Raw genomic sequence first — 24,648 nt, 5'->3', positions numbered from 1 at the left:
CCAGGTTCGATTCCTATCAAGGGCTTGTACCTGGATTGTGGGCACATCCCCAGTGTGCAGGAGGCAGCTGATGGAAGTTTCTCTCTCTTCCTCTCTGTAAAAAATCAATAAAAAAAATATATTTTTTTTAAAAAAAAGAATGGGCAGGAAGGCCGGTTCACCTGCTATCTGCCCACCTGTGGGAAAAGGCTAGATTTTTTTTTCAACATAATGACTGAAGCTCAGAGAGGCCATGTTCTGGAAAGAAGCCTGACTTCAGAGCCAGGATTCCAGGGTTCGAATCCCAGCCCTGCCTGCACTTGCTGACTGTGACACCACCACTGACAGCCTTGGTCTCCCCTTTTTGTGAAATCACTGGGAAGTCTGACTCAGAAATGGCACCTATTCCCTGGCGCCTCAAGGATGATCCGAAAATGGTAACACAGCAGGGACCTCTCTGATTCTGACCCCCAAATACTCTAAGGTTGCCAGGTCCCCATGCGCAGACCTGGTCTGTCCCATGTCAGTATGGCCCCCCTGAGCTCCGGTGGCCGCGCCCCCGGCCTGCAGCAGCTCAGAGAAGGCAGGCCCAGCCCCGGGGCGGCAGGAGGCTCCCAGCAGCTCCTCTCTGCCCCCGATTGATTGCATTTGCATCTGGAACAGATGGCATGCTGGGCCTCCCCCGGCACCCCGTTTTTCACAGAGCACCGGTCTACGGGAAAACGGTGTAATTAAAAGAGGAGAATGCAGAACAATTCCCGTAGTGGGCTTTGCCATCTTCCCTCGCTTGTAAACCCATTAATGAACTGTAATTGCAAAGACAAACCTCTTATTGAAACCTGGTAGCCAATTACGGGGGCCCAGAGACTCCCATTGTTATCCAAGACGTAAGGAAAGGGGGAAAAAAAAATTCTAATTAGTCTAGTCCTGTTTATCTGTATTTTTAAGGTTAAAAATAAGAAATAAAAACCAACAAAAATATTGGTTACAGAGTAATGCTCCGTCTGTGATAAGCCGGCTGCCCTGGGAGAGGCCTGCTCTCCTGCTTGCTGGGATTTGCTTATGGCCGTCTGTTAATCCAGCCGAGAGCAGGGAGACAGGGAATGGGGTGGAAAGAGTGGGTTGTTGGGGGACCCGGAGTAGCTGTGGGGAGAATTATGATGAGTTAGACTAGGGGTGTCGAACTCAATCAGAGAAGGGGCCAAAATCTAAAATCCAGCCTAAATCGCGGGCCTAATGGTTTACTGAACAGTCATAAACTGTCATTGTGATGGAAACGCAGCGGAGTGCAGTGATGACAGCGCGGTGCGGGCCACATTGCAAGGCCTGGCGGGACGGATTTGGCCCGCGGGCCTTGTGTTTGACACATGTGAGTTAGACTCTCAGATGCGGGCTCCACCTTCCTCAGAGCCTGGCAACATGACCCTGCCCTGGAAGAGCTGGCTCCCCCACACACACACACAGGGGCCAGGGAGATGCTGGACTCTAGTCCATGCAGGGCTTCCTGCCCGACCCGACCCCCACCCCACCCTGGGGGACGCCTGTGGGTCCTGTCCACCAGTGCCCAGACGCTGGCATCTGATAACAGCCCTCCTCCTCCTTGAGGAGCCCCTGCTGAGCCCCTGCTGAGCCTGTGTCTGATCCCAGCCTGGACGGGCACAGGACCCGCTGAGCCCAGGAGGCTGCATTCTGTGAACTCGGCTCTGAGTGTGGGGCTGGGGGCCGTCCAGGGGGCCTGCCTGGGTGTGAGGTCCTGGGTATGAGGTCCTGGTGGAGACCAGAGGCAAGAGGACAGAGAGACCGAGGGCTGACGGCACTGCTGAGCCCAGAACCTCCTGTGGCACCTTCGTGGGGTCCCATCAGCCCCCTTCTTGTGCTTGAGCTGGTTGGTGTGAACTTTCTGTCACTAACCAGGAGCCCTAATTCGCCGTTCTGGCCCAGGTGCCTGGGGTCCAGTCCCCGCATGGCTGCTTTCGCTGCGTCCCCACCAGCTGCCGTGCACTCTCCCCGCTGGATCAGGAGCATTGCAGGCAGGAAGCAGCCCTCCGCTCACCACATGGCACTCCTGGGCCCAGGCCCCCTCCATTTGTTGCTCTCATGGACCATCCTGAGGCTCAGCCCCAGGGACTCCGGGTCCCCACTCACCTCAGCTCAGCCTGGACGGGGGACTGAGCTGGGCCTGACCGGGTCAGGGACCACAACAGCAGCCCCCAGTCCACCATTCTAACCTGTGCTGTGGCCTCTGGCAGCCTTTGCTCCATAGGCCCCTCCTTGGCCCCCGCTTGCTGGGTGGGGGCCCTCACTTCCTGCCCGGCCCCCACTTGCCACCATTTGGGGTTCAACCCTGCCCCTCTGCCCTCTGGCACCTGAATGCAGTTCCAGGCTCTCCCAGGACCTGGTCCGCCCTCTGCTGAGCTGTGAGCCTGCTGACTGTGGGAGGAGGGGAAAGAGAGGCCACTGGGACCTGCTGAGCACCTCCTGTGTGCCCGGGGCTGGGCATTCATGATCGCAGGCAGCAATGCTGGGTTCCTGCTGCTGCTGAGAAAGGCCTTGGCGTTGGGTAAACCTGGGAATCCAGCTCCTCACTCCCTCGGGCAGTCCCAGCACTTGCAAATGGTGGCACTACTGTTAGCGCTGAGGGTCCCTCAGCGCCACCGTCAGTTTCTCAACTCCCCCTGCAAATGAGGACCTGATCCCAGCCATCCTGCTCAGGACCCAGCAGGCCAGCCTTAAAGTCATAGCACCTTCCTCAGCTGTGACATTGATCAGGGCCCCTGCCATCCCAGCCGAGGCCGCTGCACAGCCTGCCTCACACCCATCTGAGTGTTTGTGGGGAAAACATGAGCCCCATTTATTTTTTTTCTTAATTTCTATTTATTGATGAGAGAGAGAGAGAGAGAAACAGAGAGAGAGAGAGAAACAGAGAGAGAGAGAGAGAGAGAGAGAAACAGAGAGAGAGAGAGAGAGAGAGAGAGAGAGAGAGAGAGAGCGAGCCTCGCAGCCAGCTCTCTGAAAGCCACAGTCCCCTGAGTGGGTCATGCTGGAGGCCCCCACCTGGCTGAGACCCAAACAGTTGCCAGTGTAGGTGGGCGCTGGGCCCAGCCAACCCACAGAACCGCGACAATAACAGAGGGGTGCTTTGAGTCCCCGAGTTTGGGGCGGTGGGTGACCCAGCAGCAGGTAACGGAAGCACCCCTGGACTGGAGAGCGACCGGCAGCCCAGCAAAGGCTGCTTTTCTCTTTCCTGAGGACGGTGGCCCAGTCTCCACGCACCCGAAGAACATATAGGCTCCCAGCTCCAGGGCCAGCGGCCAGGTCACTGGTCTCCCCGTGTCCAAACCCACTGACCAACCAGCGGGGCCCAGAGGCGGGCGCTGTGGGGTGGGAAGTGGGGCTGATCTCAGAAGGGGAGTGTGCGCTGAGCATTGCCTCGGGATGTGTGACGAGGAGCCTCCTCAGACAGCAGAAAAACCCCTAGCCCGGGGCCAGGCACAAAGAAAGGGCTCAGCGTGGGGTGGCCAGGTCCTGTCCCAGGGACACGTGAGGTGGGAGCTGGGTGCTGCTGGGGGTTATTCTGCCTCCTGAACTGCCTCTAAGGAAGACGCTCTGAGCTTCTGTGAATCTGGTGGCAGCACTGAAAACGCCCCATTAAACAAGAATGAGCTCAGAAAATGAGCTCAGCTCCCTCTGGGAGGCGAGGAGTTGGGTTTTCAGAGGGACACTGACCCAGGGGAGTCTGGGGGAGGCCGGCAAGCCCCTCAGGTGGGGTGGGGGGGGGGTCAGCAGTCTTTCCCTTGTGCTGCCCCTGAGATGGGGGTGCAGCTGTCTGTGTTGAGGGTCGGGGTGAAGCTTCAGAAGCACAAGAAGCTAACAGAGGGGACCACAGGGCTCCTGGGCCAGCCAGGCTCAGGCCGGGACCCTTCCCGTCACCTCTCTCACACACACTCACCTCAGGTACAACCTGAACCCACTGTCTTTTCTCCAGCGATATGGGGGTGGCAAGGCACCCTGATCAATGTAAGTCCCTCAAGAGAAAGGTCTATTTCATAGGCCACATCTCCCACTGTCTGACATGGGGCCTGTGCTCTGTAAGTGTTTTTGTCTGCATGAGTGAATGAATGAATGAATGAATGGGTTTGATCAGGAGCCACTGCCTTCTCCGTGTCCTTCTTTTGCTGTCCTGGAGTCCTGTCTCTCCACCAGACCCAGTGCTGAGCCCGTCATTTCACCCTCAGACACCCGGGTTCCCCAGCTGTGAAATGGGATGAGTCACTGGGAGGACGAGATGAGAGCATAGAAATGAATGTGTAACCGAAAAGGCAAGACCAATGTGAGCGGGTGACGGGCTTCAGAGCAGTCGCTGTCATCACCGTCACCACCTCTGTCATCGTCCGCCATCGCCCTGTCCCTGGCCATCCTTCCTCCCACTCCCCAAATAACCACACTGCCTCGGGCCCATCCAGCCCTTAGTTAAATCACATTTAATTGTTTTTCGAAAAGGAATGGAGAAGTCAGAGAGATTCACAGCACTCACAGTCAGGGTGGGGGACTAACAACAGGAATATATTAAGCTTTCGGTTAAAAAAATGCAAACGCAGTCCCACTTACTTTTACCCTTGTGTTCTCACTCGTGCATAGCTCCCAGACACACACATGTGCGCGCAGACACACACACACACACACACACATGCATGCACGCACAAACATGCACACATATATGCACACACATACACATGCACGCATGCAGGCTCCAGCACTCGCACTCACACACACACACACCCTGGCAGGGTTCCAAGGCTGGTGGACGAGGGAGAGGCCGCTGCCATCCCAGGGCCTGCCCCTCCCATACCCCTCGCTAAGTGACAAAGCTAGACTAAACTCGGGGCTCTACGGGGCACTCCGGACTCTGTGGGCCGAGCCGGGGCGGGGAGATGGAGAAGTTGCAGCAGGACAAAGGCCTCAGACGATCCTGTTCTCCATGACGGCCAGCCGCTTGCTCACAGCTTCCAGTGGGCGGAGTCAAGGAGAGGTGCATGTGGACCCAGCCACTTCCTGTTCCTGCAGAGTACCCCTCTTCCAGCACTTTCACACACACACACACCCGGAATTTACCATTCGCTGACCTCAGAATGGTGCTCTCCAAACACAGCTGCAGGCTTCGGCCTGCTGGTCCCCACCCGGTCCTGACCCACCCAGCAGAGTTGCTCGAAGCCCAGCCCATCTGAGTGGAAGCTGGTGTTGGTCACGTCACCAGGAGCCTGAGAAGGGGAAGTCCCAGGCACCATGCTTTCCTGTGTGTGTCCATCTCTAGATCCTGACCTGTGCCTCAGTTTCTCTGTCTACCCTCTAGGACCCTCTGCTTCTGATAGGGTCAGTATCAAAGCTGGTGTCAGCCTATCTGGCCAGCATCAAGCCTGCCTTCAGCAGGGAGCAGGCAAGGAGGAGCCCGCCCCAACCCCATCACAGCTCCCCTCCCCACCATGCCTGCCCCCTCCACCCCTCACCCCTCACCCCGCCTCCTGTCCCCATCCCTCCCCTTCCCTGCATCAGCCTCTGGGAAGGATATGTTTCCTGGTCAAGGCCTGCAGCAGCCCCTCCACTTTGGCCTGGAATTTCACAATGGACTCACATTCGCAGGGATCCTCCTCTGGAATGGACAGGAAGTAGAGAAAGACAAGGGGATGTGGGGGTTGCCAGGCAGGGAGGTGGGGTCGTCACTGCCCAGGGCCAGGACTAGGGAGTCTTGGGGAAATGTGTGGCCCAGGACTTCTGAGGGGGCAGAGATACATAGAATCCTTGAGACAGAGCCCCCGGGAGTGATGGAGGGTGACCCCTGAATGTCTTCCTGACCCCCCAGAGCCCTGATAAAGAACTTCAGTAGCAGCATCACTGCACTGAGCACCTACTATGTGCAGAGCACTGTTGTCGGGAGCCTTTATGTCACCATGGTGACTCCTCACCCCCATCCTTTGTGTGTAAATTCATTAACCCCGTGAACAAAGGAAGAACCTGAGAAGTAAAACAGCTTGTCCATGGCCAACAAGTAGTCAGGGTCAAAGCAAAGATGCAAATGCAGACATGTCTGGCCCTGGAGTCCACACTCTGCCCCTGGGGACCAGCTGGCAAGGTCACCAGGCAGGGTCAGGGGAGGTGGCAGGATTCAAACCCAGGCTCCTCCAGTTATTAACAATTGTTTGATCCCTCTGGCCTTGGTTTTCCTACCAGTAAACCAAGGACAAAAATATCCCTCCTTAATAGAAGTGCATGATTTAATATCTGGAGAGCACTGAGGACAGCGTCACTCGTGTGATGAGTATTCAATAAATGTATGTTTGCTGGTAGGAAGAGTTAGACTGGTCAGCCCACCTCCTGGGTCTGCCAGCTCCTGGTGCCACCCCATCTCCTGCTTCTCCCCACCACATCCAGCTGCAGGGTGGTTCCACGCCCACCCCAGGGCCCTCCGGCCCCTCAGGCCCTCCGGCCCCTCCCATCCACGCCCGCGCTGGCCTCACTCACCCACGCAGATCTTCTTCTGCAGCTTCATGCCGATCTGGTTGATGGTCTTGAAGTCCGCCGTGTAGAAGTAGTGCTCGGCCACGGGCTCCGAGGCGATCTCCCTCAGCTCGTCCTCCACGGCGTTGCCCACGCCCACGGCGAACATCTTAAAGCCTGCAAGAGGGACCAACAGGTGAGGGCTGAGGGGAGCAGGCAGCGGAGGCTGAGCCTCTGGGAGGATGCCTAGGAAACCAACTCCAGACACCTCCTGGTGGCAGCTGCTGGGAGTGAAGGCACGATGCCTGGGACAAAGACATTGAGGAAATAAACATCTACTGAGATTCTACTGGATGCCAGGCCTGTACTGACTCCCTGCCTTGGAGGCTTTATCACCTCATTTAACTCTCATAGCCATCATCTGGTGGTTAGCGTTATCCTCACCCCATCCAGGCGTCTTCAAACTACGGCCCGCGGGCCACATGCGGCCCGCAGAGGAGTCTGATCCGGCCCGCCAGGTTTTTTGGGCAGTGAGCGCAGCCGAGGTGTTACAGTAGGAATTAGTAGTTCATATAGTCCGGCCCTCCAGCTCTCTGAGGGACCGTGATCTGGCCCCCACTTTAAAAAGTTTGAGGACGCCTGTGGGCTCAGGTTTGTCCTTTCAGCCATGGGTATGTTCTTTTTTTCTTTTTTTAAAATATATTTTATTGATTTTTTACAGAGAGGAAGAGAGAGGGACAGAGAGTTAGAAACATCGATGAAAGAGAATCATCGATCAGCTGCCTCCTGCACATCCCCCACCGGGGATGCGCCCGCAACCAAGGTACATGCCCTTGACCGGACTCGAACCAGGGACCCTTCAGTCCGCAGGCCGACGTTCTATCCACTGAGCCACACCGGTTTCGGCTATGGGTATATTCTTGGGAACACTCAACTGAAACAGTTCCAAGCCCCTCCCACTAGAGGACCGTCAGAAGCAAGCCACTGACTCTTCTGGAGCCTCCGTCTTGTCACCCATGTAGGAAAGACATGGATGAATCAGTCCTTCCTTATTCACATGAACCGGGACTTGGGCATGCAATCAGAATAGACACTGAGATCCAGTACAGGGGGGTTGTGCCATGCACCCCCAGCCATCGTGGCGTTCGGGGTCCAGGCGGGCGCACCTACCGAGGTCCTTGGCCTTCTTGGCAGCATCGTTGATGTAGTCCTGGCTCCGGCCGTCGGTGAAGACGATGCCCACCTTCTGGGCACCGGGCCTGGCCCCGCTGGACACGGCGAAGGAGTTGTCAACGAGGTACTTGAGGGCGGCCCCGGTCATGGTGCCCTTCTCCATGTAGGACATGCCGCGCACGGCCGCCTTGATGTCCTTCTTGGTGCGGTAGCGGCCCAGCGGGAACTCCTGGCGCACGGAGCTCGAGTACTGCACCAGCCCCACCTGGGCCAGCGTGTCCGACACGTCCAGCGTGTCCACGATCTGGTTGATGAACTTCTTCACCAGCTCGAAGTTCTCGGGCCGCACGCTCTTGGACCCGTCGATGAGGAAGACCAGGTCGATGGCCGAGCTGGCCCCGCCGCCGCTGCAGACTGGGGAGGGCGGACAGGCAAGGGGATGGAGCAGTCATCCGTCCGACCGCTGGCCGGGCACCCAGCACACACCTCGCTCGGTGCGGAGGGTCATCCCATCTTGTCTCTAACTTAAGGTGACCAGACGTCCCGCTTTTGGCGGGACAGTCCCGATTTTTTAAAGCGGGACGTCTGGTCACCTTACTCTAACTCTCTCTCTAAAGCCAAAGTTTACAGCTGGGACATCCTAAGCTCAGAGGTAGTAGCACCAAGACATGAGCTCAAGATGAGTGCCTCCCTCCACCACACCAAACCACCAGCCATGGTGTGAAAAAGAGGACCTATCGCCTCTGCAGATGGGTCCAGAGGCCACGTGTGGGAAGGCTCAGATGGACCGAGAAGTGGCCGAGACCCCCGTCCCTTCCTGAGCCCCCTCCCCAGGGCCGCCCGGGTCCGGCCCACTGACCATTGCAGGTCTTGCCGTCGCTGTTCAGGGTGAAGCCCTCGCGGCAGGCGCAGGTGTAGGAGCCCGGGGAGCTGACGCACACCTGCTCGCAGTCGTGGTCTCCCGTGGCGCACAGGTCTGACACCACTGCAGGGACAGGAGGGGGATCTCACCGTCACGGGGCCTGAGTATCTCAGCCAGGGTGGGCCCTCACACACTCAGGGGAACGGAGGCCCCTGCCGGGTGGGGTCCAGCCCCGGAGCTCAGCGCACGGCCGGAATCACTGCCCCAGGGCTGACATCCCCGAAGAAGGTGTTAATGCTGATTATAAAACCAGAACTTCCTGCCGAAACCAGTTTGGCTAAGTGGATAGATAGAGCATCGGCCTGCAGACTGAAGGGTCCCAGGTTCGATTCCGGTCCAGGGCATGTAACTTGGTTGCGGGCACATCCCCAGTGTGGGGTGTGCAGGAGGCAGCTGATCGATGTTTCTCTCTCATCGACGTTTCTAGCTCTCTGTCCCTCTCCCTTTCTGTCTGTAAAAAATCAATAAAATATATATTAAAAAAAAAAAAAAAAAAAAAAAAAACAGAACTTCCTGATAAAGAGGTAAAGGCCACAGGGACCAGGGTGCACCTTGCCCTGCTTTGCTCGCCGCTGTATCCCACGTGTGGAGAAGAGCACAGGCAGCGGAGAAGGCAGCTTGGATAAGAGGTCTGACCTGCACTGGGCACCTGCCACCCGCGCAGCGCTGCACCAGGCGTCCTCTCATGGGCTCCTCGCACTCAGGTGCATGTTTTCCTTGGACTCATTTTCCAAATGGGAATATTCTCACCCTGGCCCCGCCCATCCTACTCGAGGCCCCGCCCCTTATGACTGTCACGTCCCAAACCCTCCTCCCCTCTTTGAGGGACTAAACCTTCCCCTGCCCAGTGCCCAGGCCGCTCACATCCTCCCCCACCGCAGAGCACTGACACCCAAACCCGCCGTCATCACACACAGGATTTTAGTGGATTCCCGCCCCTCCTTGTTCCCACCAGGCCCTGCCACATAAAAGCGTTCTTGGATGGTCTCTCCCCAGCTAACCTTCTGCCGGGGCTGAGGACCGGCCAACAGATCGGCACCTCGGCCCCAGAGGCTGGCTCCATCTCTGTCCTGACCTTATACACCCTTCTTTCCCGCTTCCACCCCCTCTACTCCCACTCCCCACGCACAGCAGAAGGCCTCCTGGAACTTCTTGGACAGCTTCTCGATGACGTTGTAGCTCTCCACGTAGTCCACGTGCTCCTCCTGCGGCTCGCTGGCCATCTGGCGCAGCGTGGCCTTGTCCACGCGGCCCACGCCGATGGCGAACAGCTCCACGCCACTGGCCCGGGCCCGCGCAGACACGTCCTGCACGCTGTCCTGGGGCCGCCCGTCCGTCACCACGATGACCACCTGCGGCAGCGGGACACGGTGAGGCGCTGGGCCTGGCCGGGCGCTGGCGGGGAGGAGGCGGAGCCTGGCCGGGTGCAGGTGGATCCAGTCTCTCCCCCATCCCCCACCCCCCACCCCAGGGCTCTCCCCCGGGGGAGAGACGGAGGCCAGAGGACGAGATGGTGTCCTCTGACAGAAAGAGAGCAGGCTGAGTTTTCTCCCGTCTGGCTGGGGTATCTGATGTCTCCCGCATCAGGCAGACAGAGGTCAGGACCGGGTCTCCCCACCCCTATCTCCACCCACCCACCCCCCACCACCACCCCCACCACCCCCCAGGCTGGAGCCTCTCAGGAGGCCCAACAAGTGTGCCCAACAGCCTGCCGTTCTGCCTTTTGGCCACCAGAGGGCGGCAGAGGGAGCGGCCTTTCCCACCTACGAAGATGCCCATCGTTTAGTCCTCCTAGGATAAGATGACCAGACGTCCAGCTTTTGGCGGGACAGTCCCGATTTTTAACAATTCTTCCAAAAATTGGGACTTTTTTTAAAACGCTGCGGGACGCAGGACAAGTTGTTAAAAATTGGGACTGTCCCGCCAAAAGCGGGACGTCTGATCCCCTTATCCTAGGTGCCCCCTGAGAAGGCGTATGTGACCCCCATTTTACAGGCGAGGAAACTGAGGCACGTGAGATGAAGTCAGTCGCTCAGAGGCTAGTGTGGTGGAGCAGGGACTTGAACCCAGGCAGGCAGGTGGTGATGTCCATGCCCTTGACCATTCCATAAAACATCTGAACCGTCTCACTCTGCCTTCCAGGAGCCCGGACCGGCTGGGAAGCCTAGGTCAACTAAACGGAAATACTCAGGTACATCCCTGGGGTCCGAAAGGTGGGGAAGGTGGGTTCGGCTCTGCCACGGCTCTGCCTGCTCCTCAACTGCAAATGGCCACCCGGCAGGGGCGTTGGGAGAATCCAAGGGTCCACAGGCAAAGCTCTCAGCACCCAGTGGGACCCCAGGGTGGTGGGGGCGGGGCAGGGGGCGTGTACCTTGCTGATGCCCGGGGACTTGGCGCGGCCGCCCTCGGCGTCACTCAGGGCCCGGGTGATGGCGAACTGGATGGCCAGGCCGGTCATGGTGCCGGTGGACAGCGGCCGGATGCGGCGCACGGCCTGCAGCAGCGCGGCCTTGGACAGGTGGGCGCGCAGCGGGAACTCCTGCTTCACGGAGCTGGCGTAGTTGACCACGCCCACGCGGGTGGCATTTGGCCCCACGTTCAGCGACTCGATGACCTGGGACAGGAACACCTTCACCTTCTCGAACTCCACGGGCCTCACACTGCGCGAGCTGTCCACCACGAACACCAGGTCCGTGGGCCGGGTCCGGCAGAGGTGCCCTGGGAGGGGAAGGAGAAGGAGGGGGAGGAGGCAGAGAGCAAGGGGCAGAGGTCAGAGGTCAGAAGGCTGGACCAGACCCTCAGGCGACGGGGCAGAGCATCGGGGGCTGCTTAGACCCTGACCGGAGGCCTCGGGCAGTGTAGACGGCCCTTGAGCCTTGACCAGCATGTGGACTCGGCCTCACAGCTCAGCTCCCAGGGAAGAGGCTCAGACTCTGGCTTTGGGTAACCCGCTTCACCTCTCTGAGCCTCGGTTTCCTCGTCTGTGCAATGGGCGGGTAACCCCTCCCTTACAGGATCCTTTGAGGACGGGCAGAAGTGCACATGGGGCGCCAGCCCAGGGCTGGGCCTGCCGTGCGCGCTCAGGGAGCCGCGGAGGCTGGCTGCCCTTTAAGACCTGCTGCTCAGGTCTGTCTGTGCCCAGAGAGGCTCCACGAACAAGGAGCAGCTGTTCCTCCGAGCCGGGCCGCAGGACACCGAGGGTGGGCCCGCCGGGGGGGACGCGGCCGTGAGGCCCAGCGCAGCGCCTGTCAACACGGGCTCTTTCATCTGAACATCAGAGCAAATCCCCGGGCCGACCCGTCTCCCTCCCTGGCGCGGCCCGCTGGCTGGCGTCCCAGGGCAGGGGAAGGGGCAGGCACGTCTAGGAGCCGCCTGGGCGGCCTGGCCAGGTGGGGGCCCCCGGGACACCCCCCAGGAGAGAGGTCTCTCCAGCCCCCGGGGAGGCAGCTCTAGGCGCTGGGAGAATGGCTACCACTCGATGAGGTCACCGGCCGGGGCCTGCGGCCAGCAGGCCTCAGGGCAAAGGCTGTTCCCTCTCCACCCACAGGGCGTCCAGACTGAGCCCAGCTGCTCCCAAATAAGGATGCAGGAAGGTGCTCCCGGCGGCCCCGGGTCCCAGCTCCCTGCCCCAGGTCCCTCCCCGGGCATCAGCGTTCCCCACGGGCCTCAGAAATGGCCTGGCAGCCCCTCCCTGGTGCCCTCTAGCTAATGGCACAATGGGTAAACTGAGGCAGAGAGGGAGAGGGAAACGGCCGCAGTACAGAGCAATAATGGATCCAGACCCAGAAGGCTCTGGGGCTCTCTCACTGTGTGGCCGTGGGTCCTCCCCTGGGCAGCCTCAGTTTCCCCATCTGTAATGGAAGAGTTGGGTGTTCGCGGATTCAGGGGCCATGGCTGGAGCTCTGGAAAGGGTGCAGCACGCATGGAGCCCAATCGGGATGTGCCGAAAGGGCTGGTGACCAGACATGAAGCCCCCACCCACAGGTACACTCCTCACAGAGCCACACGCTCGGCCCTGGGCTCGGGGCGGCCCAGGTGTCCGCAGCCCTCTGCGTCGCTTCTGTCCTCAGAGACCCGAGAGGCAGCAGTTCCTGCAGCATGGACGTCCCTGCGGGCAGCCGGGGCCTGAGACACCCCCTGAAGACCAGGGGCTCCGGGGAGAAGGTTGAGGGTCTCTCCAGGCTGAGGGTCCCCCCAGCCCTGGCCCTCAGGCGCGTCCCCATCTCTGTCTGCTCCCGGGCCGGCCGCCCTGCCTCCCCGCCCTCTCCTCCTCTGGGATCCCGTTTGCTCTCTGCCCACCTCAGTGCCCAGTCCCCTGGCTGCTGGTCAGGAGCCAGTCGTCCAACGCCCCCCACCTCCCACAGCCCCCTCACCTCTGGGCTGGGGGGCCAGGCCGTGCGTGCGCGGGGCCAGGGGCAGCAGCAGCAGGAGGCAGGGCAGGAGGACGGCGCCGGGGATGACCCTCATGGTCCTGGCAGCGCGGGCAGCGGCCGGCACAGCTGTGGAGGCCCGGTGGCTGCGGGTCTTATCAACCTTGCCGCCCAGCCTCCCGGCCAGGAGGCCCTGCCCTGCCCCCGGCCTCCTGGAGGGGTGGGGCCGGCTAAAAGGGGCTGTGTGTGTGTGTGTGTGCGCGCGCGCGGCGTGCTTCCCTCCCTCCAGAGAGGGAAGGGAGGAAGCCGGAGAGGGCTGGAGAGGCCCCCGTAACCACAAGGCCTCCTTTGCCTCCAGAAGCAGTCCGAGCTGCAGCTGCCGTGCAGGAACTCTCAGGTGGGTGGAGGGCGGCCCCTCGTCGCCTCCCGGGGCTGGAGCCCGCGCTGACCTGAGGCCGAGACTCCCGGACCAGGGAGACCCGCGTCCTGGGCCTCACGCCCCAGCCCCGCCCTGCAGCCCTGCCCCACACCCCGACGCTCCTCTCACCTGCAATGTCAACCCCAACGTTCTCCTTAGACAAAGGTGACCAGACGTCCCGCTTTTGGTGGGACAGCCCCAATTTTTAACAATTTGTCCTGCAGCGTTTTAAAAAAAGTCCCAATTTTTCTTTCACTTTTTTTTTTTTAATTTTATTTTATTGATTTTGTACAGAGAGGAAGGGAGAAAGATAGTTAGAAACATCGATGAGAGAGTCATCGATCAGCTGCCTCTTGCACACCCCCTACTGGGGATATGCCCGCAACCAAGGTACATGCCCTTGACCAGAATCGAACCCAGGACCTTTCAGTCCCCAAGCCGATGCTCTATCCATTGAGCCAAACCAGTCCCGGCTTTCTTTCACTTTTTTAAAACACGTGGGGCGTGGGACTAATTGTTCAAAAGCGGGACTATCCCTCCAAAAGCGGGACGTCTGGTCACCTTACCTTAGACACACTTCCCCTCTCCGGCCTCAACTACCCCCTGCCTCTCCCCGTGAGCCCTGCTCTCCGGCTGCACCTTGTCCTCGGAGCTCTCTCCAAGCCTTGGCCCTCACAGGGCAATCTGCCCAGGCCATCCTTCCTCCCACCCAGCCAGCCAAACACGCTCTTCCAAGACCGTAACCGGCGTCACGGGTACATTCGGACTTGATGTGTGCCGGGCAGCAGAGGAGACGGCCAAAAGCACAGACCGGGGGCGGAGGAGCTGGATTTGCGATATGCCACCTGTGTGACCGCGGCCAGCTGCCTGCCCTCTCTGTGCCTCCCATTCCTCCTCCGGAAGCGGGACGCGGGCAGGGCCTGCCTCCTAGAGTTGATTAGAAGAGCAGAGGTATCTGAACGATCTCGTTTCATCCTCTGGACAGTCCTGTGATGACCCTGATTTCCCGGAAGAGGGACTGGAAAACAGAGAGGTGCAGTAACGTGTCTGAAGTCACACAGCTGAGAAGGGTCACTGCCAGGACACTGCCCCAGGCCAGTGTCCTCTGCCGCCTGCTTTCTTAGGTGTTGTGTGATGGAGGGGCTTCCTCCACACCCACCTCCTCCCCACTCCCTGGGCTTCTGCGCATGGTCTGTCTCGTCCATGAGTAGGTAAGGGGCTGATGGGTTCATGTCTGCAGCCAGGCCCAGCCCAGGGTCTGCAGGAAGGAGGCAAAAATAAGGGAACGTCACCCTGGCCGGTGTGGCTCAGTTGGTTGGTTGTCCCGAGCCTCGAAGGGTTGCCAGTTGATTCTCAGATCACTTGCCTGGGTTGCAGGTTCAATCCCTAGTTGGGGTGCATGCAGGAAGCAGCCAGTCAATGTTTCACTCTCACATCCATGATTCTCTTCTCTCTCCCGCTCCCTTTCTCTCTCTCTCTAAAAATAAATATTTTTAATTAAAAACTAAAGAAACAATCAGGAATGGTCCTTACCATTGCATCCAGGGCCAGTAGTTGATGGGATACAGTGCAAAGAGCATGGACTTGGCCACCAGAGAGACCCACGTTCAAATCCACCTCTGCTGTTGACCTCAGAGCTGCTGCCTTACCCTCTCTGAGCCTTGGCTTGTCATCACGCAGTGGGAATGGCAGTACTTGGCCTGCCCGCCTCACGGGACCATGGGAGGAGGCAGTGAGAGGACAGGAGTGAAGATGGGGCCAAAGAAGTATTATCTTCCCAGGCGGTAGAATCATGAACACGTATGACCTGTGCGCTTCACTCCGTGTAAACTGTACCTTCATAAAAGGAGATGTACAAACATCATCCTTACAATGACTGCCGGGCACAGCTGACCCAGCCGGCATTCTCAACATCTTCATCAATAACGGTGCTGTTGCTCACCCTGTCACTGCACTTCTTTGTTCTCCCAGGACACCTTCGATGCCAGCAGATCCGAGTATGTTAGCCCATTTGTCAGATGGGGAAACTGAGGCTCAGAGAAGTTCATGACTGCCCCCAGCCAGTGAGAGGCAGAACCCAGCCTGGAACTAGGAAGTCGGAAGCATTTCCCTCTGACTTTTTTTTCAGTTAAGTTTCATTATATTCATATAATTCATAGCCCTCCCCAACTTCCAAAACCGGGATGCTGCTGGTTTCTTTTCCCTCTGCAACTTGTAAGCCTAATTGTCTCCTCCAGAGACAGTGCAGGCATGATGCCCGGGTACTTATCACTTCCCCCACTGTGTTATGAATGTGATACTGTCCCCACCCGGAGTGTGTCAGGAGCAGGGGTCTGGCCTGTCTCACTGATCACTGAACCTCCGGGACTCAGCGGGGTGCCTGGAGCAGGGTATCTGGTGTGCAACCGAAGAAATGCATTAAAAGCAAGAACTGCCTGGCTGGTGTGGCTCAGTGGTTGAGCATCAACCTATGAACCAGGAAATCAGGGTTCGGTTCCCAGTTAGGGCACATGCCTGGGTTGTGGGCTCAATACCCGTGGGGGGACATGCAGGAGGCAGCCATCAATGATTGGCTCTCATCATTGGTGTTTCTATCTCTCTCCCTTTCCCTTCCTCCCTGAAATCAATTAGGGGATATATTTTTTTAATTTAATTTAATTTAATTTAATTTTTTTGAACTAATGATGAAGGGTCAGATTGGAGTCAGCAAAGGGACCAGCAGTGACAGAGGCAGAGCACACCCCCATGGCCCCGGGGAGGGTGGATGAGGAGAACGTGAGCTGGGGCCCCTCGCCCGGAGCCCCCTCCCCCGTGGACAGGGCTGTGTCCAGGGCTCAGGGTGCAGCGCTGTTGGCCGGGGTGGCAGCTGGGCCCATGAAACAGCCCTTTCAGCTCAGGCTCTGAATGGCCGGTCTATGGAGGCCGGGAGGAACACAGGCGCCTTTTCTGGGCCACCTCGCCACTCATTAGCAGAGCCACAGAAATGTGCGACAGGTAAGCTTTCAGCAGCAGTGATGGAGCCGCCCCAAAAAGGGGCAGCTGTACATTCCAGAGAGAGAGTGGGGCTGCGAGGAAGGAGACCTGGAAGTTCAGCATATACATTGAGGAAAGAAAATAAATATTTGCGTTTCAAAAATGTGAAACATTCCTCCCCTGGAATCAAAACTGGGAACAGTGGGTCCGGTATGGGCCGGAGGAAAAAATGCGCTGTTCCCGCTCCCTGTTTTCACACACCTCGGGCTGCCAGAAACTTAAAGCCTTTAGTGTTTTATCCCAGAGAGAGAGTGCATTTGTGACCAAGTGAGGGGCCCCTCGGCAGTGTGGCTCAGTGGAAAGCGCACAGGGCTCCCGCTCAGCCCCTGAGGCCCAGTTTTTCTCCGAAAGAGCAAACCTGGTCACCTCGAGCTCCCAAGACAAGAATGCAGCCCTGTCCAGGGCAGCATGTCCCCTTCCCCCTCCCCCATCATCGCCACAGGTGGCTGCATCCACATACCGTATTTTTCGGACCATAAGACGCTCCGGACCATAAGACGCACCAGTTTTTAGAGAAGGGAAATGAAGAAAAAAAGATTCTGAAACAAATAGTGTCCTAAAATATTTTATGTGCATTAAAACCCAAAATCACAGTCATAAACACATGTAATCAACCCTGTAAAGTAAACAGCAGCATTTAGAACCATTTTAGAGCCGGGCAAGCACACAGAGACCACACAGAGCCGGGCAAGTAAAAAAACTTTTTTTTTTAAGTATATGTGTAGGCATATTTGGACCATAAGACGCAGGGACTTTTTCCCCCCACTTCTAGGGGAAAAAAGTGCGTCTTATGGTCCGAAAAATATGGTAAACCTTGACCGTCCCCTTTGCCCCAGTTTAAGAGAGCGATTTATTTCATCTTTCTCTTGAAATCCAAATCCACTTACTGGGTGGGAAATTGCTCCTCCTTCTAAGAAGTAACAGCCATGAAATCACCAGTTTGATATTGTTTACTAGGGGCCCAGTGCACAAATTCACAGGTGGGGTCCTTCAGCCTGGCCAGCGATTGGGGGGAGGGACCATGAGAGGTTGGCTATGGGAGCACACTGACCCACTAGGGGGCAGCCCCTGCATTGAGCGTCTGCCCCCTGGTGGTCAGTGTGTGTCATAGCAACCAGTCGTTCAGTCATTCGGTTGCTTAGGCTTTTATATATATAGATATATTTGTTCTGATATGCCCTTAAACAAATTAGAAACAAATTCAATGTAACCAGCTCTCCAGAGGAGCACAATTGGGTCAGGAGGTGGGGGGGGGGGGGGGGGGAGGTGGGCTGTCTGAGTTCCCTTCAGAGCCTGCGAGTTCATCCATTTAGTGCCAAAAATTATCTTGCATCCTGCCAGTGGCATGCAGGCCAGACTCGGAGGCATCCTGTGAGGCGAAGCCACTTTGGGACCAGGCAGAGCTGGATTTGATTCTGCCACCTGCCAGCGGCGTTGACGTCAGGTGACTCCCTTCACTTTACTGCTCTTGGGGGATCCCGTCTGCAAGTTGGGGTCTCTACGGCAGTAGCACCGGTGGTTGAGAAGGAAATGTAGTGAACGCTGTGTCCGTGTTGCTTTCGCTGTGTCTTGCATGGTAGTCAGGAGAGAGCAGGTTAAGCTGCAGTAACAAACAAGCCCTCGGTCACCATGGCGTTAACACAAGGGCAAGTTTCTGTCCCGTGACCGAGGTTGACATCAGACAGTCAGCTCTCCGTCCCATCGTGTCCAAGTCCTTCATCTCCAGCCACAGGGATGAGAGGGACAGCAAGTGACTCTCCTACTGCCTCAGACATGGAGTGCACATCGCCTGGCTGCCTGGAAGTCCAGGGGTGGGACGTGGGTATTCAGTGGGCAGTGACCGCTCCCAAGTGAAAAAAAAAAAAAAATTGAGGGCATTGCACAAGCTTTCCCCGACCGTGCCAGCCTCTCGTCCCCTCCCCCATCGGCCTCTGTTCTCTGCCACACAGTGACTCACACTCTCCTTCGTTTTCACACCTTTTTTTTTTTTTTTTTTTTTTTTTTGCCTCAATTGCAGCAGGTGTTTTTTCAGATTTGACTTCCTGGGTTCAGGGATTCCCACCCCCTGGGCCCTGAGAGCTGCAGAGGCAGAGACTGCCTTTGGCACCAGCCATTTTCAGAAGTCACCCTCAGTGACTCATCTTGTCTGGGGGATGTGTAAACCCTGGAATTGCAGGCCCTGAAGGAAACTCAGACAGCCCATCTCCCTCCCCCCCTCAATCGTGCTCCTCTGGAGAGCTGGTTACAAACACAGAGTCCCGTGCAGGAGGGTCAGCCCCCAGCCCTGGGGGCAGCTGTCAGAGGTTCCCCTGGGGAAGGATCCCGCTGTCAGTCACTTGTGTAGAGGGCGGGCACAGGGTTAGCACTGGGAACTGCAGCAGGCCGATCCCCCTCCCCATGGCCCCTCAGCCCACCTCTGGTTCACCGACAGCTGCAGCAGGCACATCTCCTGGCTGCCCACACCCTGACAGTGAGCAAGGCAGCCTGGGCATTTCACATCTGGAGGGCAACCCTCAACCAGTGAGGGATGGGCACTGTGAACCAATACCCCAGCTTCCCACTGCCCCCTGGTGGACAGTGCTGAGATGTGTTCCTCAGGGTCCCTCGGAGAGTCCCCAACGGGGAGTGAGCCCCAATTGCCACAGGAGCGAGCTGTTAATGCACTTTTTACCGGCTTTTATCCCTTCCCGACCTCCCCTCCCCTCTCACTGTATTTCCTGGGACCACCTCCCAAATAAATGACCTGCGCCCACGCCTTTGTCTCGGGATCAGTTTTGGAGGGATTTAAACGAAGCTAAGGCAAAGCTCTGTCCAGGTGGGAGTCCCAGACGGGCCTTGTGTGAGGCTCTCCTAGGGGAGACAGCCCTGACAGGTGAACGCGAGAAAGGGAGGTGTCTGCACAGGGCCCTGTGGCCAGCTGGGGGCAGCTGTCAGAGGTTCCTGTGGGAAAGGACTCCCGCCGTCACTCATGCTAAACAGAATAAGCATCATCATCTAGATCAGCTGCATTATTCTCTGTTTTATCCCTCCTTCAGTTACCCCAACCCGGCAACAGGTTTGGTAAAGGTTTGTGTGTTTTTTGTTTTGTTTTGTTTTATTATTATTATTGTTGTTTAAAGTATTACATATGTCTCCTTTTTCCCCAATTAACCACCCCCCCCCCCAGACACTCCCACCCCCAGGACAAGCCCCCACCACCCATTGAAGCTAATATGCATGAAAACAAGTCCTTTGGTTGATCTCTTACTCTCCCCCCTCCTTCTCTCTGAGGCTGGACAGTCTGATCAGTGTTTCTTAGTCTCTGGATCTACTTTTGTTCATCAGTTTCTAGAAAAGCAGATTCTCGGGCCCCATCCCGAGAATCTGTATTTCTAAGCTCTCCAGGTGGTTCTGAGGTAACTAAACCACCCACTTCGTCCAGCCTCCCAAATGAAACATAAATCCTCTCGGTGTCTTGGGAACACCTCTTGGATAGGGAGTATCCAACCAACGAGTATTCCATCAACTCTGAAGCGAGCACACCTGCTGGTGTACCATGCTCAGTGACCTGAAGGCCACGGTCACGTCTCCTCTGAGCTGATGCCTCTCTAATGAAAACATCCTTGTTTCTTACAAACATCCTCTTTAGCCTGGTGCCAGCTCCTGGTGGCAGTTCAATTTGTCTCTTTCCTTCTGAAAGATTCGGGCTCTGAATTTAATGTAATCCTCCCGTTAGCAGGACAGAATATATTTCCTCTCCCATTTCCCAAATTACCTACCCTCAACTCTGTGCTGCCTAAAATCCCTGCTGTGTCCCCTCCGCCTCAAAACAGAGCCTCTGGAGACCTAAGAGCCATGACGATGTGAGCAGTGTTCCGCTTGCCCCTTTCATCCTTCACTTTCAAACCTTCGGATCTACCCTGACCAAGATTTCAGACCTCCAGGATGATTGCTGTTGCCGCCACTTAGAAGTTTAAGGAGGAAAGAAAGAAAACTTCCTGCCTGGCTGGTGTAGCTCAATGGCTGAGTGTTAACCCCGTAACCAAGAGACTGCTGGTTCGATTCCCCGTCGGGACACATGCAGGAGGCAGCCAATTCGATGTTCCTCTCTCTCTGTCCCTCTTCTTTCCTCTCTCTCTAAAGAAAGCAATAAAAACATATTTTAAAAATATATAAGTAGCTGAAACCGGCTTGGCTCAGTGGATAGAGCATCAGCCTGCTGACTGAAAGGTCCTAGGTTCGATTCCGGTCAAGGGCATGTACCTGGGTTGCAGGCACATCCCCAGTACGTAGGACGTGTGCAAGAGGCAGCTGATAAATGATTCTCTCTCATCGATGTTTCTAACTCTCTATCCCTCTCCTTTCCTCTCTGTAAAAAAATCAATTATATATATATATATATATATATATATATATATATATATATATATATATGAAAAACAAAACTTACAAAACTTCTTCCCAATTGGTACTTTCACTTTCAATTGGTATGTAACAAATTACTGAAAACTGAGCAGCTTGAAACAGCACAAATGTGTTCCCGGAGTTCCCATAGGTCTGAAGTCTGGGTACCACTAAACGGGGCTCTCTGGCCGGTGCCTCTCAGGCTGAGATACAGACGTTGGCTGGGCTGTGTTCTTTTCTGGGGCCCAGATCCGCTTTCACACTCACACGGTGCTGGGCTGAACTCAGTTCCTCTCCGCCCCCATCCCCCTGCTGGCTGTTAACCAGGCCGCACCGGTTCCGGAGGCCACCCACAGTTCCCTGCCATGTGGTCCCCTGTGCCTCACCTCTCTCCTATGCGGAGCCCCCCTCTTCAGGAAGAGCTGGTTAGGCCAGGCCCACCCCAGATCATGTCCCTCTCTTCACGTTAACGGTGCCATGTGACATAGCCTAGTCCCAAGAGCGACCGTCCTGTCAGTCACCAGCCCCACCCACACTCAAGAAGGGAGAAGACTAGACAAGGTCATAGGTCATTGGAGGGCACCTTGGAATCCTGCCTACGTTGGGTGGTGTGTCTGGGCATAGAAGAAGAGAAGGGGGGAAGAGGGCAGGGGACTGTCAAGGAAATAAAGCCTTTTTCAGTTTGGGGGGAAGTTGCTCAAGGACAGATGGGAAGATGGAGTTGCTAAATAATAGACCAAACTCCAGCTCTCGGGATGCTCTCCTGGCCATCTCCAGGCCCTTCCCGCCGGTGCTTCCGCCATGAAGGGGGAGGGATCGTGGAGTTTGGTGACTGGGGAGCAAGGCCTGGCCCTGTGGACTGTCAGCGTGTCCACGCGGATGTCCAATCCCAGAACACTGACCCCTTCCCTCCCACACGCCTGCCACGCCCGTCCCTTCCCCCGTCCCCCCTGAAGTGCTGCGGAATGAGAGCTTCCTCCTTCTCTCCTAAAGCCTCAGGTGGGAATGCAGCTCCACCGACGGGTGAACGTCCAGCAGCGTGGCCCTGTCCAGGTCAGGGCTGAGCACGCTTTGGAATTGGAGGTTCCCAGGCTGCAGTGGCCCTGTGACCTGCGGTCCAAATCCAGGCCTTTGCCCGGGCCGTCTCCCGGCCTGGACGGTGCCCCCAGCAGGTGGGCAGAGGCAGCTGTGAGGCCAGTGCCCCGTGTGAGCACCGGGCCCTGAGGTGGCAGCAGAGCTGTTTACCGGGCGGGCCGTGTTTATTGAGGGCGGCAGCTCCCGGTGCAACCGCGCTCTGCCAAGCCCGCTGCCTGCCGGGCACTCGGTGGCTAATTAGCCAGCTTCCTCCCGGCACCCCAGGAGAGAGGGCGGGCTGTGCACACTGGCTCCCAGTGGGCATGGGGCAGGTGGTGGGCAGGGCCTGTGGCCACAGACACCTACAGTAGCTGCTTCTCAGATGCCACACAAAACCCCAGGTGGACCCAGCTTCCCCCCACCACTGCCTTTAACCCGGGAACTGCTCTCCTCGCGCTTACAACGGTTTCATTGCAAACTGGAGGCAGTCCAGGGCTGGGGGCGGCGGCATATGAGTCTCCAGGCCAGGGCTGGTGCCTGCGTGCGTATGAGTCTCTGGTCTCCCCAACAGCCAGCGGAGACCCCACAGAGTGGAGAACCTGCCCATCAGCACAAGTTTCCCCATCTGCGCAGGGCCATGTGTGTGTGTGTGTGTGTGTGTGTGTGTGTATGTGTGTGTGTGTGTCTCAGGTGGTTCGTCACACCTCACACGTGCTGTGCTGGTCTCAGGCCCTGGAGGTGGTCGGGCGCCGGGGGCCAGAGGCCAGACAGGGCACGGAGGCCCGTGCTTTGGCCATAGGGTGTGTCGGCTTCGTGTCCGGCTAGTGTGCTATCCTCCGTGAACCTTGGTGACATCCCCCACTTCATGTCCACGGTGGACACACACATCCACCCTCCCTCCTTGCTCATTGTCCTGAACGCCAGACCTATAGACACAGCCGTCCCCTAGTTAAGGGTAAGCAAAGCTGAGCACATCTTTGGTTCCCTCCCTGTGACCCTAGTTCCGAACTGGGCACCACCACCCCAAATGCTCCCCACACCTGGGCACCCACCTTGATCCCCCTCTTCCTTCCTGCTCTGTCCAGGCCCTGCAGGTCCTACCTCCCAAATGCCTCTTGAATATATCCAGCCCCACAGTCTCTGTCTGGGTCAGATCCCCAGCACTCCTTTGCTGGGCCACCTCCTGTCTGGGCCAGTCACCCACTCTGAACCCTGCCCCCCATCACAGCTCTGCCAGCTCTGCCCCTCAACTGACTGCGACCTTGGGCAATGGCTGGCCAACCCCAAGCCCAGGAATGACCATCCCTCGGCACCTGCCGCATGGGCCAGGGGGAGAGTCACGGAGATGACCCTGAAGAGTGTACCCAATTGTGGGGACCATGCCTGCCACCATCCCAGCCTGAGGACCGGGGTGCTTGTGCGTGGCCCCCGGATTTGGCTCCGCAGGCTCTCCTTCTCCCCAAGAGACAGCCGCCTGGGTGGCCCTCACCTGCCCGGCCTGTGCAGCCTTCTGTGCTGGGCCAGCCCCTTCCAGGCTGCAAGCTCACACAGGCCCTCTCAGTGGCTGGAACAGTGGTCCGACCTGGCCCCGTCAAAGGCCCCTGTGTGCGCCTCAAACAGGGCATTGATGGGCCGTGGTGAGAGCTGCTCAGCGGATCGCAGGCTGGCTTGGCTTGGCCGGTCCACGAGACTTCCCCAAACCCAGCTATTTCCTGTTCCTTGGGCCGGCCCCCTCCCAGCCGCCTGCCCGCAGGCACAATCCAACCACACATCCAGCCAGATCCTCGGCTCCAGGCCAAGGCTGGGGGCGGCGGCAACCCCTCAGCTATTCCTGGGGGCACACAGCCTCGGCCGGCCGAGTGGTGTCCTCTTGATGAGGATGCGAGGCTGGGGACAAGGCCAGTCCCTTCCTCCTGTAACCTCTGCCCCCAGTCCCCACTTGGTGGGGTAATTGGGGGCGGGCGGGGGGATGGGGGGCTCTTCATATGAATCTGCACAAAGAAGCAAGAGCTCACACAGGCTGGGACCCCAACCCCTCTTAACAGCCTCCATTTGGAGGGAGCGGGGGAAGACCCTTGGTCTGATCCCTGACTGCTGTGTGGCCTCAGGAAAGTTACTTGATGCCTCTGGGCCCAGTGCCCTCCTATGTGGATGGGAGCTCGCTGTCCATCTCTATCACAGCCTCGCTTTTTCCATTGCTTGGTGATCTGATAAAGAGCATTTGAGCCGAAACCGGTTTGGCTCAGTGGTAGAGCTTCGGACTGCGGATTGAAGGATCCCAAGTTTGATTCCGGTCAAGGGCATGTACCTGGGTTGTGGGCACATCCCCAGTAGGGGGCATGCAAGAGGCAGCTGATCGATGACTCTCTCTCATCGATGTTTCTAACTCTGCATCTCTCTCCATTCCTCTCTGTGAAAAATCAATAAAATATATTTAAAAAAAAAAAAAAAAAAAAAGAGCATTTGAAACCCTTGAAGAAACCTGCTGCCCCCAAGGAAAGCTGACAGGCGTCTCCAGTCCATCCCCTCCCCTTCTTCCCCAAGGTCACCTTCACCAGCCTCCTTCGGGTCCCTGCACTGGGTCTCTTCCTTCCTAAAACGCAAACCCAAGCCTGACCCTGGAACTCCACTGCCCCAACCCTTCAAAGACTCCCCCGCCCCGGGATAAGCCCACACTTCAAGGCTCTGTTAGGTCTCTGGACCCCAGTGGGGAAGCCCAACTCACACCGCCTTGGGCTCCCTGCCTATGGCCCTATCTCCACCTTTGGGTCAGCTCCCTCGGGAACCCCCGTCCTCAGGGAAGC

At 57.5% G+C, this 24,648-nt stretch overlaps 1 protein-coding gene across 1 annotated transcript; it reads right to left on the bottom strand.

Annotated features, from left to right (window-relative positions):
• Positions 1 to 4,703: 4,703 nt before the first annotated feature.
• On the bottom strand, positions 4,704 to 13,101 carry MATN1 (matrilin 1). Its single transcript, XM_036447792.2, has 8 exons — positions 12,940 to 13,101; positions 10,938 to 11,284; positions 9,696 to 9,918; positions 8,504 to 8,629; positions 7,642 to 8,058; positions 6,496 to 6,648; positions 5,546 to 5,626; positions 4,704 to 4,988 (listed from the first exon to the last, which is right to left on the bottom strand). The coding sequence occupies exons 1-8, from the start codon at positions 13,031 to 13,033 to the stop codon at positions 4,939 to 4,941; spliced, it is 1,491 nt and encodes a 496-aa protein (XP_036303685.1). The 5' UTR covers positions 13,034 to 13,101; the 3' UTR covers positions 4,704 to 4,938.
• Positions 13,102 to 24,648: the final 11,547 nt, after the last annotated feature.

Source organism: Pipistrellus kuhlii, unplaced genomic scaffold (assembly GCF_014108245.1).
Source record: "Pipistrellus kuhlii isolate mPipKuh1 unplaced genomic scaffold, mPipKuh1.p scaffold_m20_p_2, whole genome shotgun sequence".
Taxonomy (NCBI): Eukaryota; Metazoa; Chordata; class Mammalia; order Chiroptera; family Vespertilionidae; genus Pipistrellus; species Pipistrellus kuhlii.
This window is presented reverse-complemented; position numbering and strand designations above follow the sequence as displayed.

What these genes read in the sequence shown, in the direction of transcription:
- MATN1 (XM_036447792.2), bottom strand. Translation starts at nt 13,033, where the DNA reads ATGAGGGTCATCCCCGGCGCCGTCCTCCTGCCCTGCCTCCTGCTGCTG. An exon ending in AGTCCCCGGGCATCAGCAAG is followed by an intron (nt 9,919 to 10,937) that starts GTACACGCCCCC and finishes CCGCTGCCGCAG; the next exon opens with GTGGTCATCGTGGTGACGGA. An exon ending in GTTCCAGGAGGCCTTCTGCT is followed by an intron (nt 8,630 to 9,695) that starts GTGCGTGGGGAG and finishes CTGTCCCTGCAG; the next exon opens with TGGTGTCAGACCTGTGCGCC.